This window comes from Anguilla rostrata, chromosome 3, assembly GCF_018555375.3.
Source record: "Anguilla rostrata isolate EN2019 chromosome 3, ASM1855537v3, whole genome shotgun sequence".
NCBI lineage: Eukaryota > Metazoa > Chordata > Actinopteri > Anguilliformes > Anguillidae > Anguilla > Anguilla rostrata.
Window position 1 is genome coordinate 36,111,535 of NC_057935.1, and position 17,417 is coordinate 36,128,951.

General features: G+C 40.2%; 1 protein-coding gene across 3 annotated transcripts in view; it reads left to right on the forward strand.

The window, feature by feature from the left end:
• ccdc141 (coiled-coil domain containing 141) overlaps positions 1–17,417 on the forward strand; it is a 49,137-nt gene that overhangs the window by 27,775 nt on the left and 3,945 nt on the right. For all 3 annotated transcript variants that reach the window (XM_064327341.1, XM_064327340.1, XM_064327342.1), the window contains exons 13-24: positions 1,276–1,455; positions 2,117–2,242; positions 2,405–2,593; positions 2,770–2,931; positions 3,481–3,630; positions 12,953–13,093; positions 13,215–13,412; positions 14,210–14,393; positions 14,531–14,643; positions 15,589–15,705; positions 15,825–16,307; positions 16,474–17,321. In XM_064327341.1, coding sequence (XP_064183411.1) covers positions 1,276–1,455; positions 2,117–2,242; positions 2,405–2,593; positions 2,770–2,931; positions 3,481–3,630; positions 12,953–13,093; positions 13,215–13,412; positions 14,210–14,393; positions 14,531–14,643; positions 15,589–15,705; positions 15,825–16,307; positions 16,474–17,321 — 2,891 coding nt within the window. The remainder of the gene's footprint in view (positions 1–1,275; positions 1,456–2,116; positions 2,243–2,404; positions 2,594–2,769; positions 2,932–3,480; positions 3,631–12,952; positions 13,094–13,214; positions 13,413–14,209; positions 14,394–14,530; positions 14,644–15,588; positions 15,706–15,824; positions 16,308–16,473; positions 17,322–17,417) is intronic.

Here is a 17,417-nt window from a genome sequence, read left to right on the forward strand (position 1 = left end):
CCAATAAAAGTCAAAGAAGCCATTATGAGACTGAGAAATAAGACAAAAAACAGTCAGAGACATAGGCCAAACCTTAGATTTACGAAAATCCACTGCTTGGAACATTATTAACAAGAAAGAGCACTGGCAAGATCAACAATCGTAAAGGGGCTGGTAGGCCAAGGGAGACCTCTACAGTTAAATACCAAAGAATTCTCAAAATAATGAAGAAAACCCCCCAAACATCAGTCTGAAGTTCAGAAACAGTCTTCACGAGGCAGGTGTGAATATGTGAGGGGCTACTGTCCACAGAAGCCTTTACGAACAGAACTACAGAGGATAAACTGCAAGATGCTAAGCACTAGTTAGCTGCAAAAACAGGTTTGCTAAGAAGGGCATGAAAGAGCTCTGGAAAAACGTTTTTGGGACAGATGAGACCAAGATTTACTTGCATCACAATGATGGCAAGAGCAAAGTGTGGAGGCCAAAAGGAACTGCCTAAGACCTAAAGCATACTACCTCTTCTCTGAAACATGGTGGGGGTGTTATGGTTTGGGCATGTATAGCTGCCACGGGTACTGGCTCACTTATCTGCATTGATTATACAGTAACTGTTGATAGCAGCAGCAGAATTAATTTGTGTGCAGAAACATCTTAGGTAATTTCTACGTAGTGAAACTAAAATGTATAAACACACCTTTTAATAAAAGCTGAGAATCTGCACTTTAACCACATTTTTCTTGATTTGTACACAGCCAAATTGAGAAAAAAATATGCCTTTGTCCCAAGCATTATGGAAGGCACTGTGACTCACAGCTGCTCTAATTTCTTGGTTAAATAGATTATCTTGCTTTTTCTTTCAAGCATGCCAAGAAAATTATGTTGACATTATGACCAATCAGAAATCCCTTACTTCTGTATATGGCACTCAATATCATTAATCAAGTTATGAAATGATGCAATTAAATGACAATATACTTCTAATACATTTTGTTCATAAGAAGTGCCAATAACTGTGAATAAATGTTTTGAGAGAGAATATTTATTTCCTGAAGAAAATATTTGAACAATTTTACCTCCATTAAAGGTTAGCTTTCTTTTATATTTTGAGTACAAGATCAAGCTGATAGACAACTTTTTTTTCATAGCCTTAGTTCATTGCTTATTGCTACCAGTTGTGCCAACAATAAGGTGTTAACTGATCTGCTGCACTTGATTGGGTCAGGTATAATCTCACCTCTCTAAGAGTCAACTCACATGGCACCCTGATCTTGCTGGTTTTGAATTTGGTGGCAGGTCAGTGGAAATCTCACCCTGAACGTGAAATCAGCTGTGCGCGTGGTGGAGAACACGCTGGACGATCTGAATAAGAAGAAGGCCAACCTTATGGATCTGTGGACTTCCTGGCAGCTGCACATCAGTCAGATTAAATCAGTAAAAAAGCAGTGGAAAAAATTCAAGGAACAGCTTAAAAAGGTGATAAATGTTGTCTCATGGCGAAGCCAGTAGAGCACTGTCCACATGCTCATTACGAGCCGCGATATCGGCGGTTCGAGTCCTGACCGCACGACCTTTGTCGCACGTCTTTCTCCTCTCTCTTCCCCTATTCTTCCTGTCTTTCTACACTGTTCTGTCCAATAAAGCTGAATATATATATATAATATATATATATATATATATTTTTTTTTTTTTTTTTTTTTTTTTAAGGTGATAAATGTAACAGAACACAGCTCTCACAAACCACCATTTTTATTTTCTTAGAAACAATAACATTCAGCCTGATTGGCTGAGGTCATAAAAGGTTTTCTTCTGCATTTGTTCCTCCCAACAACACCCTGGCACCCAGAGGCTACTGGTTGTTTTTTAAAGATGTACAGTATATGGCCACCTGTGATCAGCAGAAACAATCCTGCAGTACAGTGCAGTCTGTGTGATGTAAAATCGGCATTGACGAGTGCATGGAGGAGTGCACGCTATCCAGCTGAGGGCCTCCTTGGCTTAAATTGGTATGCATGGCACAGCGATGTCTGAAGTGGCACAGTCGAAAGTTTCAAATTTCTATTTCTGAATGAAACATGCCATTTTTGGTAAAATATTTTGTTTGAACTGTAAAGGGCTCTGTACTTGTATTTTAAAGACCGTCCACAACCTCAAGGCTCTAGAGGATGTTCTGGCTCCAGCCTCCAGCGTTGACTTGGGAAGTGATCTTCTGACTGTGTCTAAGCTGCAGGAGACTTTTAATCTTGCAAAACCTCAGTTTGTGGTGAGAATGCTTGTGCTTTCTTTAGAGTCTTCTTAGCCCTTAGGTGTCTGCTGCATTAACTGGCACATAATTATCTGACAGAAATCAAATTGGCTTGTGACAATGAATGAACGAGAGTCATATTTTTCCTGATTCTTTTGTTCCATTGTCTTCTTGTCATAGAAATTGAATGCAGAGGTGGAATACATGATCAAAATTTCTGAGATGTTAGCTTTAAAAGGAATTCCTATAAAAGAGAAGAATGAGAAAATCACTGAGCTCCTGCACCTGCACCAGCGTGTAAAAGACACAATCAAAGAGTATGAAAGAGTCCTCAGTATGGCGGTTAAATTCCACCACCTATTTGATGAGGTAAGCTCATGTTTATCAGTGCTATGTAATTTTGTGTCTTGTCTGCTTAGGTCAAAAAAAGAACACAAGGTTTTATGTCTAATAAAGGCATTCAGTGTAAAATGATTAACTCAGACATGATGATCACTGCGGCACATGCCTGATGATGCCACAATCTACCTCTTGCCTGGACCCAGCTGGAGAACCTGCTGACATCAGAGCCAGTGACGGCATTCCACAACACTAGCCAGGCGAAGATTCAGCTGGCACAGCACCAGGAGAGGCAGAGCCATGTGCGACACCTGTACAAGATGGCCATCTCTCTGGGGGCCGACATCACCAGCACCGTGATGCAGTCGGTGAGGGACAACACACCACATTTACCCATCACACTTCTCTGCACTCATCCTTTTACCACCCATTCCCACTCCTTTATAATTAGTAATATTTTAAGAATCTGCAGTCTACTTGTTTGCATATAAAGTATATGATAGCAATAACACTACTTTTCACCAAAAAAAAAACATAATTACACTACATGGCCAAATGTATTTGGGCACATGACATCCAAAATCTCATCCAAAATTATGGGCATTCATATGGAGTTGGTGCACCCTTTGCTGCTACTACAACCTCCATTCTTTTGGGAAGGCTGTATACTAGATGTTGGAGCAATGCTGCTGGGATTTGCTTCCATTCAGCCAGAAGAGCATTAGTGAGGTTGGGAACTGATTGGGCGATTAGGCCTGGCTCACAGTTGGCTTTCCTGTTGATCTCAAAGGGGTTGGATGAGGTTGAGGTTAAGGCACTGCGCAGGACAGACAATCAAATGAACATGTATTTACCCTGAATGGGAGGTGCTAATGCAGTGCACCTATATGTTAACCCACATGCGTCAATGTCTCCAGCATGCACTGGGGTTCACTGCACATCGGCTTCAGGACAAGCTGGAGAGACTGGAGAGAGGCAGTTCAAACTGGAGCACTGAGGCTGATAAGTGTGAGGAGAGCCTGGTGAGCAATGTGCACTACTGCATCTTCAAAGAGGAGATCAATGAGGTAAACACCCCTCTTCATTAATCCCATTCACTCCACGGCATACCTGACAGGTATGCCGTGGAGCTATTTAGCATTCTTTTTTAATGTCAGGATGACTGACCGTGATTCCTTTATCCAGTGACCAATCTGGATGAAGTGTTCAAGCGACGCTTATGCTGGGGGCTTTTGTTAAACCACTTCATTGTCTGGATTTTTATTTATTTTTAGCGAGGCCGCCCATGTTAAATATAGTCTACAATCTGCTCCCATCTACTGGCTACGCCTCTTCCCTCTGCCACCTGTCAAATGTCAATCAATTGCAGGAAAGGAAATTCCAATGTGATAAGTCACACATAGCTAACATAAATAAATGTCTCCCTGCAATGCAAGACTCTTAGTACAGGGGGCCTACGTACAACATAACATAGCACAACATAATTCTGAGGAAAATATCTGAAGTACTAAGTTCTGTTTTCCTTGTGTATTTGTGTACTGAAAATGCTGACAGAATTCAAACAGAAAAAGTCATATGCATAGTATTATTGTGAAATAATTCCTCTGTTTTTAAAAATGTGAAAAAAACTGGCAGGACTGAAGAACATTTTTGAAGGCCAGATTCTGTGTTCTCACACAGAATTAAGCATTTAAAAACGACATTCAAACAGCCTCATAGCTTGCTAACAAGACATGATACAAGTCAGAGACAACTATTTAGGTGTTCTGGCAAATAAACTAAGGAGCAATGGGTGAATATATTTATATATACACACTTTATGACATATTGTGTGTACATTTGGTTATTTTTCAGTGTTATTTTACCAGGAAGGTCCATTAAGGCAGCTTGGCAAGAGTCAAAAGAGCTTTTGAGGAGGCATAAACTGATAAGTTCCTGTTTATGAACTCTGCCTCCCTCTAGAGGTTTGTTTAAACAGAGCCACAGTTTTTCATCAGATCTGGAGTGAACAGGATGCCAATAGTCGCCTGACGCTCCAGCAAAAACAAGCAGGAAAGTGTTGACTTAATCAAAGGATATAAGATTAAAGGAGTCTTATTTTAGATTTGCACAAAGTATTGTGTCTTTATCACGTAAGTGGTCGTGTAAAAGCACCACAGGGAAAGATTTATTTAGCAGTTTAATTCATAAATTGAATGCCATCATATTGGCTTTAATTAGGAATTATGTATTCCCTTTTCAGTTTGTCCATTGTGGAGGTTCTCTAACTGCTAATGTTTGCTATATATTTAACTTACCCTCTGTTCTGACTGTAAGCTATTGTGGTGAATGGATGCTCGGTAGATTGTGACATAATAAAAGATACTTGCAGATGTCTTTGAGAAGCTATAGGTGATACATAATACATCATGTATAGCAAATAGTTCTACAAATGTATTTTCTTGGATTAGCAAGCAAACTGTCAATTGTATAATTTTACATAGCATAATTTAGCCAACATCATGTTTGATGCAACAACAAAAAACAGAATTATGATTTAGCCCAGATGCTAGTAATTTAACAGCCTGTGTTACTCTCATGATTAGATATGTTTCACATGTGTTACCAGTCAGGTATTTCAGAATTTAAGACAGTAGCTATCAGCAGGGCCCAGGCTCAGTCCCCATGCTTAGTCCCAAGGTCCCAGCCAAAAATGTTACTGCTGATGGCTACTGTTCAGGCAGGTTGGTAACATGCATGTTCACCAGTGTAGGCCAACCCAGTGGAGCATAGGCGTGGCCAAATATACTGATTGCACCTGCAGAACTGCCAAATGTAGCCTGTAATATATTCAGCTGAAATGCTAGGTGGAATCATCATTCAGCTACAATGTACAGTATATGGGGAAATGACAGTTCACCTAAAGAGGTTATGACGAGAATCAGTTTCTCTTTTCTGTACTGGCGAGGGTGCCAGGTCCTGACCTGGGCTGAGACTTGGATAGAGGCTGACTTGAACTTGTGCATCTTTTCAGTTTTTTTTTTCTTGGGAGCTCATTAACCTCAGTCTGAGTGTGAGGATCTTTATTGCATGCACCTGCTGCTGGGGGCTAATGCCAATGTCAAAAGAATCTGTTTACCAAGGGCCTGTGTACTGGTCTGAGGTCCTCTTACAAAGTACTTCCAAATTCATAACTTTATTGATACATGGGTCTGATTTCAGGAAAATTTGCAAAGGTTGGTGCAATGGTCAACTCACTGGCTCAGGAACCAATTTGCTGCTAGTTTCTTAACAACTCAGTTGCGCTTTTGAATATGAGATAATAATTACATATTGAAATATAACAAGCTAAAAATATGCCATTCATTATCATGCTAGGTAGTCCTCTCTGATTCACTAATAAGCTAGAATTTCTGTAGCTGTGCTAGTGCTTACATTAACTGCACATTAAGCAGAGCCCACAAGATGTAGGTAGAAATCGCGGACTCGGGGGGCGGATGGGGGTTTTGCTGCTGATGCCTAGAACTGGCCCTGTCATAACCAGACACATTTCTGACACTTGCCCTTTCATAATTTCATGAATCTAAAGCCACAAACCCACCAAGGAAAATCACTGGCTAAAATTCCTAGCATAGTGGATAGTCCAACCTAATATAGTCCATTTGTTTGCCTAAACTGCACTGAGAATCACACTTGCCAAATGACAGTTTGTGTATTAAAACGCTAACAGAAGGTACCTTGCATTACTAAATAACTTAGCAGCCAACTAACTTAATCTTATGGATGCACCAAAACAATGAGGAGAGGTGTGACTATGGTACTGCACTCTGACTCTTCATTCATGAAGGGTTTTTGTCTAAGGACAAGTAAGTACTGCTTAGCGGACCTTTCTTTCTCGTCAAGTGGCCAGTGTGTACAGACAGTGTTCCCCATGCCGGCGTGAGACAGTTGCACAGACCGGAATGCCGGTAATTTTGTATTTTGTTTATTTTAAAAACCTGATCTTACTTCCCCAGGATAACCCAGGACAAAATGTTGCTTTGTTCATGGTACCTCAGTACCTGGTTGGAGAAACTTTACGACTTGAAAGCAAATTGTTTTTAAAAGTAGTCATGGAACCACGCACTAATGGGAAATGTAGTTAAGCTAGTAGCTCTTTATATGTAGTTCCGCTACTCCCTAACACTGTCTCTGCATCGATGGAAAATGGGTCAGTAAACATCTGAATGCTGTCTATGGGCTTCTTGAAGTTTGCTAATCAAATTGGCATTGCGCATAAAATGCGCAGAACCTGTTTGGTCAGGAAAGTCTTGCTGCAGCTGGCCGCCTCAGCGACCACATGTTCTCATATCATACTCAACCAATCACATACACACATCACTACGTGTTTTCATACTCAACCAATCACATAAACACATCACTACATGTTATCTTACTCAAGATATCGCATGCACACATCACTAATGGAGTGCCTTTTTTAAACCAACAGTCAGATGGTCAGACAGCAATCTCAGGTGCTGCTCATTGCCTGTGCTGCTCTTTGCATGCTTCACTTTCTGCAGCTCATAGAATTGCACTCACCCTCCACCACCCCACATTCCACCTGGTGTTTGGATCTACCTGTAGGTACTGGGGGTTTTGTTATTTCTCCCATTTAGTAGGGAATATGTATTATGATCCCTCTTTGATAGGTTAGTGAATGCTGGTGCATGTCACAGATGTATCTAAAGCATTCAGCATGTAACCAAAAATAATTACTTTTTGTATTCATTAATATGCAGTATTTAATCTAATTATATGAGTTCACCTGACTGAACTGTCATATTCCAGCAAAGAAGGCCAGTTGCAGCAACATATTCATTACCTATTTCATAACAGTCATAACATATTTTTGTCCTCCTTTTGTAATTCAAAGAGCCTTTTTAAAACATTCGCCCTGCTAAACCACCATATCTGTGTAAAGTCCAAGATTGCGATTTTGTGATTCAGTTTCCTCCAAAGGTTTGCAGTTTGCATTTGTTTTACAATAATAGCTGGTGATGCAGTGTAGCACAATAGGAGTGCAACTGGTGTAATTCAAGCACTGCTAAACCTTTCTTTATTTCCCTGTCATTGCCAGCACGCTATCTGTGGTAATAACCACTAACACACTCCATAACAGTTCAGCCTTCTCAATTGCACCTGACAACTGAGTAAAGACTTCTTTTGCTGTTTTCAAACTGAGCAGTTCTTTCATGACTCACTGATGTTAGGTATAAAAAATGGCCATTGTGCAGCATCGATGCTGTTGGTAGTCTTTACCTTTGTCAAGGAGCTGTGTGTCATTGGCAAGCTCAACAGTGCATTTGGCTACTGCATTTGAAAGGAAGCTGATGTTACTAAACTGAAATTCCTTCTTGGGACACAATTTCAGAAACCTTCATCATGTAGGCTTCAGTAAATTTCCAATCTCTGAAAAGCTTCACAGCTTTTGAAATCATGTCACCCACCACAAGGCTTGCTTCAAGTGCAGCCTTGTTGGAAATTGTGAAAAAGATTTGTTGTGGGGACAATCCAGCTGAGGAACAATGTTCTCTTGTTTGTCACCATAATATCTGCTGAATTGATCCACATGCTTCATTGAGCAGGGATGTCTCAGTGCTCCAGGTCTACTTTTCGTTTTGCTTTTGACAAGGCCACATTGGACCAATGCTCATAATCATGTAGTTGTGTAATGAAGGCATACCAAATGGACTTGGAAAACAAATATTATGAAGTCTATGCTCTCAGTATGTAGAGGCAACTGCAGATGACAGAGATGACAGAGGTTGCTTTTTTCTCATGATTTTCCCTCTGTCGCCTAGCTTGGTAAATCTAATCCAATTTTAGACTTTTCTCCTTGCTGTAATGGCCTTTGCTAATTTGGGAGAGCACAGAGAAGCTAACCCTCTCTTCTAAAAAACATGCTGCCAATCTGTCCCTTCTTTTCCCTAAACGTCCACTTGCTGACGTCTTTCACAGCTGATGCTGGGAGAATCCACATACCATATTGACAGGATTGGTGTTGCTCAGGTGACCAACCTGAGTCAAGAACAGAATGACTGGCATTAACAGTGTGTTAAGCAGGAGGAGGTGGACAAACACTACAAGGTAGTCAAGCGCATTAAAAACCATTTCTTCTGGAGAATCACCATCCCACTGGCTTCTACAAACCAAGTTATGTGAAACCAGAAGTCAGGCAGGCAGGAGTTTTATCCCATTACAGAATGGGAGCTTGACAATGCTCATTGTCTATTTTGAAGCTTGTCCCACAAAAAAGGCCATGACCCTCAAGCTTAAAGGTGTACTATGCAGGATTTTTGCGCACCCTCTAGAGTCTGTGCTTGTCTCCTCTATCCTCTACCCCACCCACACCTCTGTCGAGGATGCACCCTCGTGCACCTTTGTTTCCTTCAATTCATTCAAAGTTCAAAAGTCTAAAATGATGAGATGAACTGAATGTACTGAATGACTCAAATGACTCAAATGAATGAAATGTACTGAATGACTCAAATGAACAAAATGTACTGAATGACTCAAATGAACAAAATGTACTGAAAGACTCGAGTGTATAGCATAACCCTACTAATAGCTCATGCGAGCAGAAGTGAGACAAACAGAAACAGAAAATGCTGTAGGTGGGTGATATGGCCTGAAAATGATATCATGATAGGCATCTGCTATAGAAAATGTACTGTAATATGCGTTACCATATCCATGTGGTGATGTACATTGCCCTCCAAAAGTAAGGGAACAGTAGGGCAAAATTTGTTATTTTGGGTATATACTGTCACTCAGATGAAGATTAATTGAAATATGTTTAATTTTTCGAACTCAGCAGTTTTAACCGTTAACACCCTGGTTTGACGTCCAGCACTCTGAATACTGAACACAAGTGCATCAACAGTTAAAACACCTCACTTATCTAACATTATTTGATTTAATTTGGTAATTATTATCAAAGTTATCAATTATCAATCAAATCGCAGAATTCATTGACAGGCAGAGCAAACTGCTTGGATCAACCTTTATCAAAATGTACAACTCACAACCAGATGAAAATTAAGTTGCAACAAATATTCTAATCTAAAGACGAGGTTCAGCTACCTTAAAACAATTAACAAAGGATACAGACATGGACAGTCATACAAGAAATTAATGAAAGAAGATACCAAACCACACATTTTTTCTCCCAAAGTAATCCAAAATGCAAAAACCAAAAGACAGCAGAATATTACAACACAGATGGAAAGCAGACCACCACCAAACCTAGATGCAGGTCTCAGATGCCCACTTCCAACTGTTACAAAGCTTCTTCTTTCCAAGTTGCCCCCCCCAAAAAAACATAACTAGAAGAAACCTGCATATTTTAACTGGTGAAAAAGAGGAGGGGGCAAGGGCATGGACACCCCCTCTGACACACACACACAGACACACACATTCACACCTCAGATGTAACCCCCCAGTTCCTGCCGTCTTATCTCCAGGCTATGCTGGCCGAGCAATTTGAAGTTTCCTATGGCTGAGAACAGCCAAATGGTGAATTACATGTCAGACAATACTTAAGGCATTTGGATTTGAGATCAAAAGATGATTGTCATTACCTTACTGCCGGATGAAGTGCCGACCGATGGGGTTGGATGAATTTACTTCACAGCCAGACAAAATCTGTTCACTACACTCTTAAAAATATTGCTAATAATATTATTGAAATGCCAATAATATTAGTGACAATAAAAATATTGCCCTTGCTAACTTCTAGCCAAAATAACATATTAGCAATATTTTGGTGGACAAGAAATGTAACAAAATAAAGAATTTGTATGTATGCACAAAATGAATGAAAATTCAAGAGGCAGTGTGGTCTGAGATGTATTTGGTGCTTGGAGCAGAAAAATGCAGGTGGACACAAAGGGATTGGGATGGCAGGTATGTTGTTTCACTAAGTAGAGCTTCTTAGAATTAAGTTTCACCTCTGAAATGATGCAAGTTTATATTGCTTTTGCTATAGAGGACACATTGCCTGCAGAATTAGACCTATAATTTTCTCTTTTATCTTATCACTGAATGTTTGAAAGTTTTTTATACTGTATGTTTCAAACAGCAAAATTATGCAGGGGATTGTCCCATTTGTTACTTGACTGTACCTGCGGTAGACATGTGTGAGTGCTGCAGTACTTACTCTGCCCAGCAGAGGGAACTACGGTCAAAATATCCCTTTGAGTCTGTGATTATCAGAGCACAAATATAAAACTTCCAAACATTACTTAAAATATATATGCTTATTTTTAGAAAAACTCATGATACATGTCTAAGAAGATAGAATACTGCCTTGTCATGCAGAGCAAGTTGATCACAGTTCATGAACCATGTCAGTTGTATAACAGACACCCTCATTACAAAAATGACACACATCTTTTTTGCACTGTAAATATATTTCTGCAATTTTTTATTATCTTTGCTTTCAACCATAATTTAACAGTTATGTGAAATGATAGTTCTGATATGTGTTCACTCACCAATCACCATAAAACATTATAGTCTTGATAAGGCTTTGCTTGTCCTCTTGCTCTAGCCATCTGTGTTATTATTTCATATTTTTGTTTTGTTGTGTTTGGCATTAGAATCTTCAATAGCAACCAGAGTGCTGTATTTCCCTGCAGGCATGCTAATATTCCCAACTTCTCTCATGAGTATGCATGAGTAAACATGCTGACATTTAAGCTTAGACAGTTGCTGCTGCTCATCATGTCACATGTGGATCAGTTTAAGTTTGAAAGAGCTCCCAAGGTCCACATGCTGCAACTCTCAAAGCTGTGCACTCTGTTTAATTGATCATACATGATGTGAAAAGAGGATATAGAATGTGTAAATTATTCAGAATTTCTATTCACAGTAAGTGTGTCAGTGTAGCAAAGAATTGTTCGGAACTGACAGACAAACCAACAGCTCAGCAGATTTGTACCCAGAACAGAATGCAGGACAGGTTTTGAGGGTCTGGTCTTTTTCATTCCCTAAATGCACTGTTGCTTACTATTTTTATTGCAGCTGCCAAAGCCCTGCATTTTTTCATTTGTATATCTACCTATATATATATATATATATATATATATATATATATATATATATATATATATAAAACACTCACTTTCACAGATGCAAAGGTCTTTCTCTTTTATCTATATTTGTATTTTTAACTTTTCAAGCTGCCTTTGTGTCTGCCGTTTTATCAGTGATACATTTATATTTTCAACATCTATTATATAGCAAAACTCAGAAATTCACAGGAGTTTAACATTTCATATGGCACAATTCAACAAAGGTTAGGCTATTTGTAAGTTACTTGTTTTAAAAAAAGTTTGACACTGTCTTGTTCCTTTGACTCAAAAGATAAGTTTAGCTATGCTTTAGCCCCTTTGGGTCCATACAATACACAGCATAATGTATTGCTTGTCATAATTTCTAGATGTTAAGAAGGCATCAAATCCTGGCCTCTTACTGTTAAAGCTCTTCTGGGACCAAACTTATCCCATCACTGTCCACTTATACTATGATGACAAATCTTAACAGTTTGCTCTGTGATTCCCCTCCATCCGAGGGTGAATGGCAGGTCAGAAGGTTCCAGCAACAGCTGCTCCAGTAATTGCTCAGCCAGCACAACATTAGTGCTTGGCAAGGTGGCAAAACCCTTAGATACTCCTGTGGGAAAATGCATTTACATTTTCCACATGAAAGTCATACAGAGTTTCCAGCCTTTTGATTCCTTCCTGCACTGCTATTTACCTCTACCTCTCTCTGGGGTTTAAAAGAGAGACTCCCCTTGTTGCCTTCCCCTGAAAATGGCCTGTACACTAGTCATGATCCTCCTAAAAGGGTATCTGGAATCCAGGCTGCAGCTGTCCCTGGGTGACACATGAGCCGTTTGCTCAGAGACCCTACACCATTGCAAAACCAGCCTGCTGGACAGAAATGGCTTGGCTGTATAAATCACGTCTCCAGCCCCAGCGCCAGTCATTAATCCCACCAAAATAACACCCACCAAAAGTGTCGGGGGCTGTGCTTTGGTGAAGGAGAAACACTGAATTTTGCCTCTAATGTCTACCTGACAGTGAATGGAGATATCTCCTTCTCCATCTAATAAATCTTTGGAGTGTTGAACTAAGTGCATTTCAGTGCATCTTAAATTACATGAGTTCTCCATATTGCCTATGAAATAAATCCTGTATCTTGGTATTTTTTATTAACACTGTTAATATTAAAGAGATAGAAAATCTAAATTAAGTATTAAATTATTTCCAATGTCCCTTTTAAAAAAATGGACACTGCAATTCATAATGTATGTGTTCATGGCAAACCTGTAATTTCTTTTGTATTATTTTATTTCCAATTTAGCTCAGAGAGTCCTTTAAGGACCTTAAGAAGAAATTCAATAACTTGAAATTCAATTATATGAAGAAAAATGACAAGACGAGGAATGTGAAGGCAGTAAAAAACCAAATCCAGCAGATTGAGATTTTTGTTGAGAAACTGCAGGTAAGACAAAAAAGAGTGGATATCTGTCAGTCTGATGTTTCTTTGAATTCAGCACATGGTGAAGTCAGCCAAGCTCTGTTCCTGATCTCTGTCTTCCTTTCTTTATGGGATCCTTATCCAGGTGTTGAAAAAGAAGATGCAGGCATTCACAGTGAAGATCTCTGCAAGCACAGAGAAGCATCTAAAAGGTAGCAGCCCCAGAGAGATCGAGGATGCTGTAAATGAGCTGCAGAGACAGCTGGGAGACTTTGACAAGGTGGTGGAGGAGTACAAGCACAACCTGGACATGACAGTCAAACTGCAGCTAGCTATGGAAGAGGTAGGCTTGAGTGCTCACAACTCAGTGGCCTCTTTATTATGCAGTACACTCTTCTGTTCAAGTAGTATAATACAAGAACGGCCTGAATAACATCATACTATTAACTGAATGACATCTTTGGAGTGAGCTGTACAATGTTTTCCAGATTACCAAGTTGACCTTGTGCACAAAAACAACAACCAGAATTAGAATTCTTCTTCTTCTTCTTATATATATATAAATATGTTTAATAAAGTAATAAAATGTCAAAAGTAACGTTGTACTATAGAAATCAAATTAAGTAATACAATACAAATAAAGCAATACAGTACAAAACTTGCGCCCTACTATAAAAATCAAATTGAGTAATACAATAACTTATTCAGAATTGAATAAACATGTTGCTGATTTATTTTCCATTGGGATTCCTAGCCCAGGTAATAAAGAAAAACTTGAATCACTACAGCAATTGTATGTATGCTACATAATTTTTGTCTGAATTTCCTCCAGTGGTACTTGCTGCATTGAAGTAGGACACCAACTGCGCATAACATTACAGTAGGATGGCCGGAGGGTATATGATAAGCTCTAGAGTTGTATAGTGAGAAAACATATGAACTGGAGCTCTGACTACATTATAGGAATGTTGCCAATTTGTATCCTGTTATATTCCCAATTATAAGTCATCTTGTACATGTTACGTCTTTTCCACTGATGTAGATAGTGCAGTGCAACATAGCCCCTCCCTTGTGGGAGAAATGTAAACTGGCTGTGCAAGAGAGTATGTGATATGATCTTACTTCTCTTTATCATTTCAGTATCAGTTTTGGTGTGATGATGCAAGCGCCACCATTGTGCGTGTAGGGAAGTACTCCTCAGAGTGTAAGACCAGGGAAGCAGTTAGTAGCCTCTACAAACAGTTTGAGAAGTTTGTCTGGCCCACTGTACCCCAGCAAGAGGAGAGAATCAACCAGATCACAGAGTTGGCTGTTCGTCTGCATGGTGAGAAGTTCCTCATTTGGTCCAAATTTTAGAAATCTTTGTGTACATATTGAAGTGAGACATTTTTTGGAATTTCAGCAGATTAAGATAAGCCCATGAATTAATATTGTATTATTATTGTCCTGATGAATATCTAGGTCCAGAAGAAGGAAAGAAGTTTGTTGAGAAAACAGTCGCCAAGCACAATGAGATTGTTGAATCCATAAAGGAACTGTGTAATGGTTTAATGGACCTGGAAGTGAAACTCCAGGTGGGCATTTAATTGCATTAAATTATTGTGTGGCCCTGTAATCCACCCTGTCCAGAAAATAGGTGTAGTTCAGGCATGAAAATGGAATAAGGCCTTATTCATCAGTATAGCAAAATTAGACTTATATTTGCAAAAACTTAGATTAGATTTCATGCTGCCAAAGTTGCCAGCATGCTGGACTTAATCATCTACAATTTTGTGATTGTGTGAAGGGCAATATTAATAATGAAATGCCTGCATAATTTATGTACACAAATGATGTCTTAAGACAATTATCTTACAAATATTTAACTAATGTAGCCCAGTCAAAAACCTACTGGGGAAGAGCAAGAGATTCAACAGAAATTGAGATGCGTACGTACAGACAGCACAACACGTTGCTATGCGTGTGGTATAGATGAGCCATTACCTGTCATCAATTGTGCTGTCTGTTAAATGTTTTAGGCTTTAACCAAAATGACCTGAAAACAGCTGTTGACACCCATGTGGATTCTGAATTTAATCCTTTTGGAAGTGTTAACTAAAAACAGCAGTGCTCATCTCTGGAATTGTATTAGGAAATTACTGTATTGGTGAAATTATTTTTTTGCACCTTTATTGCACATGAAGAGAGACGTAGCAAAGCTTCTGATTTAAGATAAGTCCAGGAGTAATTAAATATTTCATGAGGTTTTACGTGTTTTCTCCTTTACATGTGCTTTTTGGTTGCACTCTTAGCTCTGTGGCATGCTACTCATAAAATCCAAGAGTCTACATAGGGAGCAGGTGGGGGGAGGTTCAATGGGATTTCTTCAGTTGGTGGGATGGGAGGGAGGGATGGGGGGCAGGGAAGCACCAGCTCAGGTTTGTTCCCAGGTGTGTTGATTTGATTTTCATTTGCCAAAGTAATAAAATATTTGTATGTGTGTGATAAGAAAAATTGAAAATTGCTATGCCATTTCATAGGAAGAGGCTCTAAAAGAGCAGTCTGACAGAAAGGAACATGATGGTGAATTAACAAGTGAAGAATCAAGATATACAACAGAAGGGACCGAAACATCCAAGGAATCCACAGAGATGGAGGTGAATTTTCATCTGATCACTTTATGTGTTTGAATGTAGAACATAATGAGTAAATGTAGACATTTATGGGAACAATGTAAGCTACATTTTCTGAGCTTCCATTCTGATGCTTTGAACAGTCCGAGCAGAAAGAGTCTGGACACACTCCTGAAAATGATGTGATTGGAAATGAAAAAGAAGTACCTGTCAAGAAGTCCATTAAGAAATTTCACTTATGCAAGACCAAAGGCCAGAATTTACCAGAAAAACTGCACCCGGAAAATCATATTATGTCAGAGTCAAGTTCCCAAACTCAGCAGGAATATTCAGAGGTGAGCGCATTCAAGACCATCACCAGCAGATCAACGGTGGAGACCACTGAACAGCTGTACACTTCATACTCCCACACACAGACCTTCAACATCTCCTGCTCACCTGTGGAAAAGAACACAAAGATTAATGTCCTCTACCAGACAGAAAATGAACCACAGGCCACACCTCCCCCAGCTCCAAGTTTCTCTGACATACAGAGAGAGTTCCAGCGTAAGGGATCCGCTCAGAAGACCACCCATGAGAAGGTCCAGGCTTTTAGTGGGTTACAGGTCCCGTCCACAGATACACAGGTCTGTATTCTGTCCTTTATCTGACATGGACACATCCAATCACAAAATGTGTTGTTCACTTTTCAAGATTGACATTTTCTGGACAGTAAATAGGTAAAGGTAGTGACTGAACAGGTTGACATATTTGCATTTCTTTTTGATTAATATTATGCTTTTTCTTTTATAGGGTGCAGTGCAATACTCAACAGGAGATAATTTCTCCCAGGAGGCCTCAGATGTGCTCCTACCTCCTGGGGATGGTGGTGGGCTGGCAGAGGGAGAGCTCTTTATTGAAGAGTCACTCTCTAATGATGAATACGAGTGCACCTCACCTGATGACATCTCCCTGCCTCCCCTGTCTGAGACACCTGAATCCAACATCATCCAGTCAGAGAATGACCTAGACGATGGTTTCTGCTTGAGTTCACACAGCCTGCATGTCAACCAGTACAGCCAACAGTCCCACTCCCAACTTAACGACACCACAGTCTTCGACACCGCCCAACAAAGGCGCGACTGGGTCTCCACCCAGTCTGAGGACTTCCCCTCCCCCACTGGGGTCCTGGGCGCCAAGTTCAGGGCAGAGTCCTCCTCCTTTGTGCGCAGCCCCCTGACTGTTCCCACCCCCAGCCTTGTCTCCAACACTCTCTCAAGTATCCTGAAGAGCAAGCCCACCCCAAGCCTGCCACCTGGCACCCACAGCAAGTGCCACCAGACTGTATATGCTGTGCATGAAAGCTTCACAGAGACACAGGAGTGTGTGCATGATCCCAGCCAGGGCAGAGGGGCCAGTGCCCAAGCAGATAACATGCATGTCACCCCCTCCCCATTAACCGCAGAGCAGGACCCGGACATCTGCAAGCCCACAGCCGTCCGAGAGGAGATCAGGCTGATGTCCGGGAGCCGAGCCTCGGGCAGCCTAGCAGACCAGGGCCCTAACTTCTCCAAACTGTTGTCTAATGCCACAGTAATGGAAGGTTCCCCCGTGACCTTGGAGGTAGAAGTCACTGGATTTCCAGAGCCTACTCTCACATGGTGGGTAGCCTATAATAAACTGGAGTAACATACTACGATTTGGATCATTTTCTTTTTGTTTTATTAAAACCACCATTTAGATTTACAAGGAATACC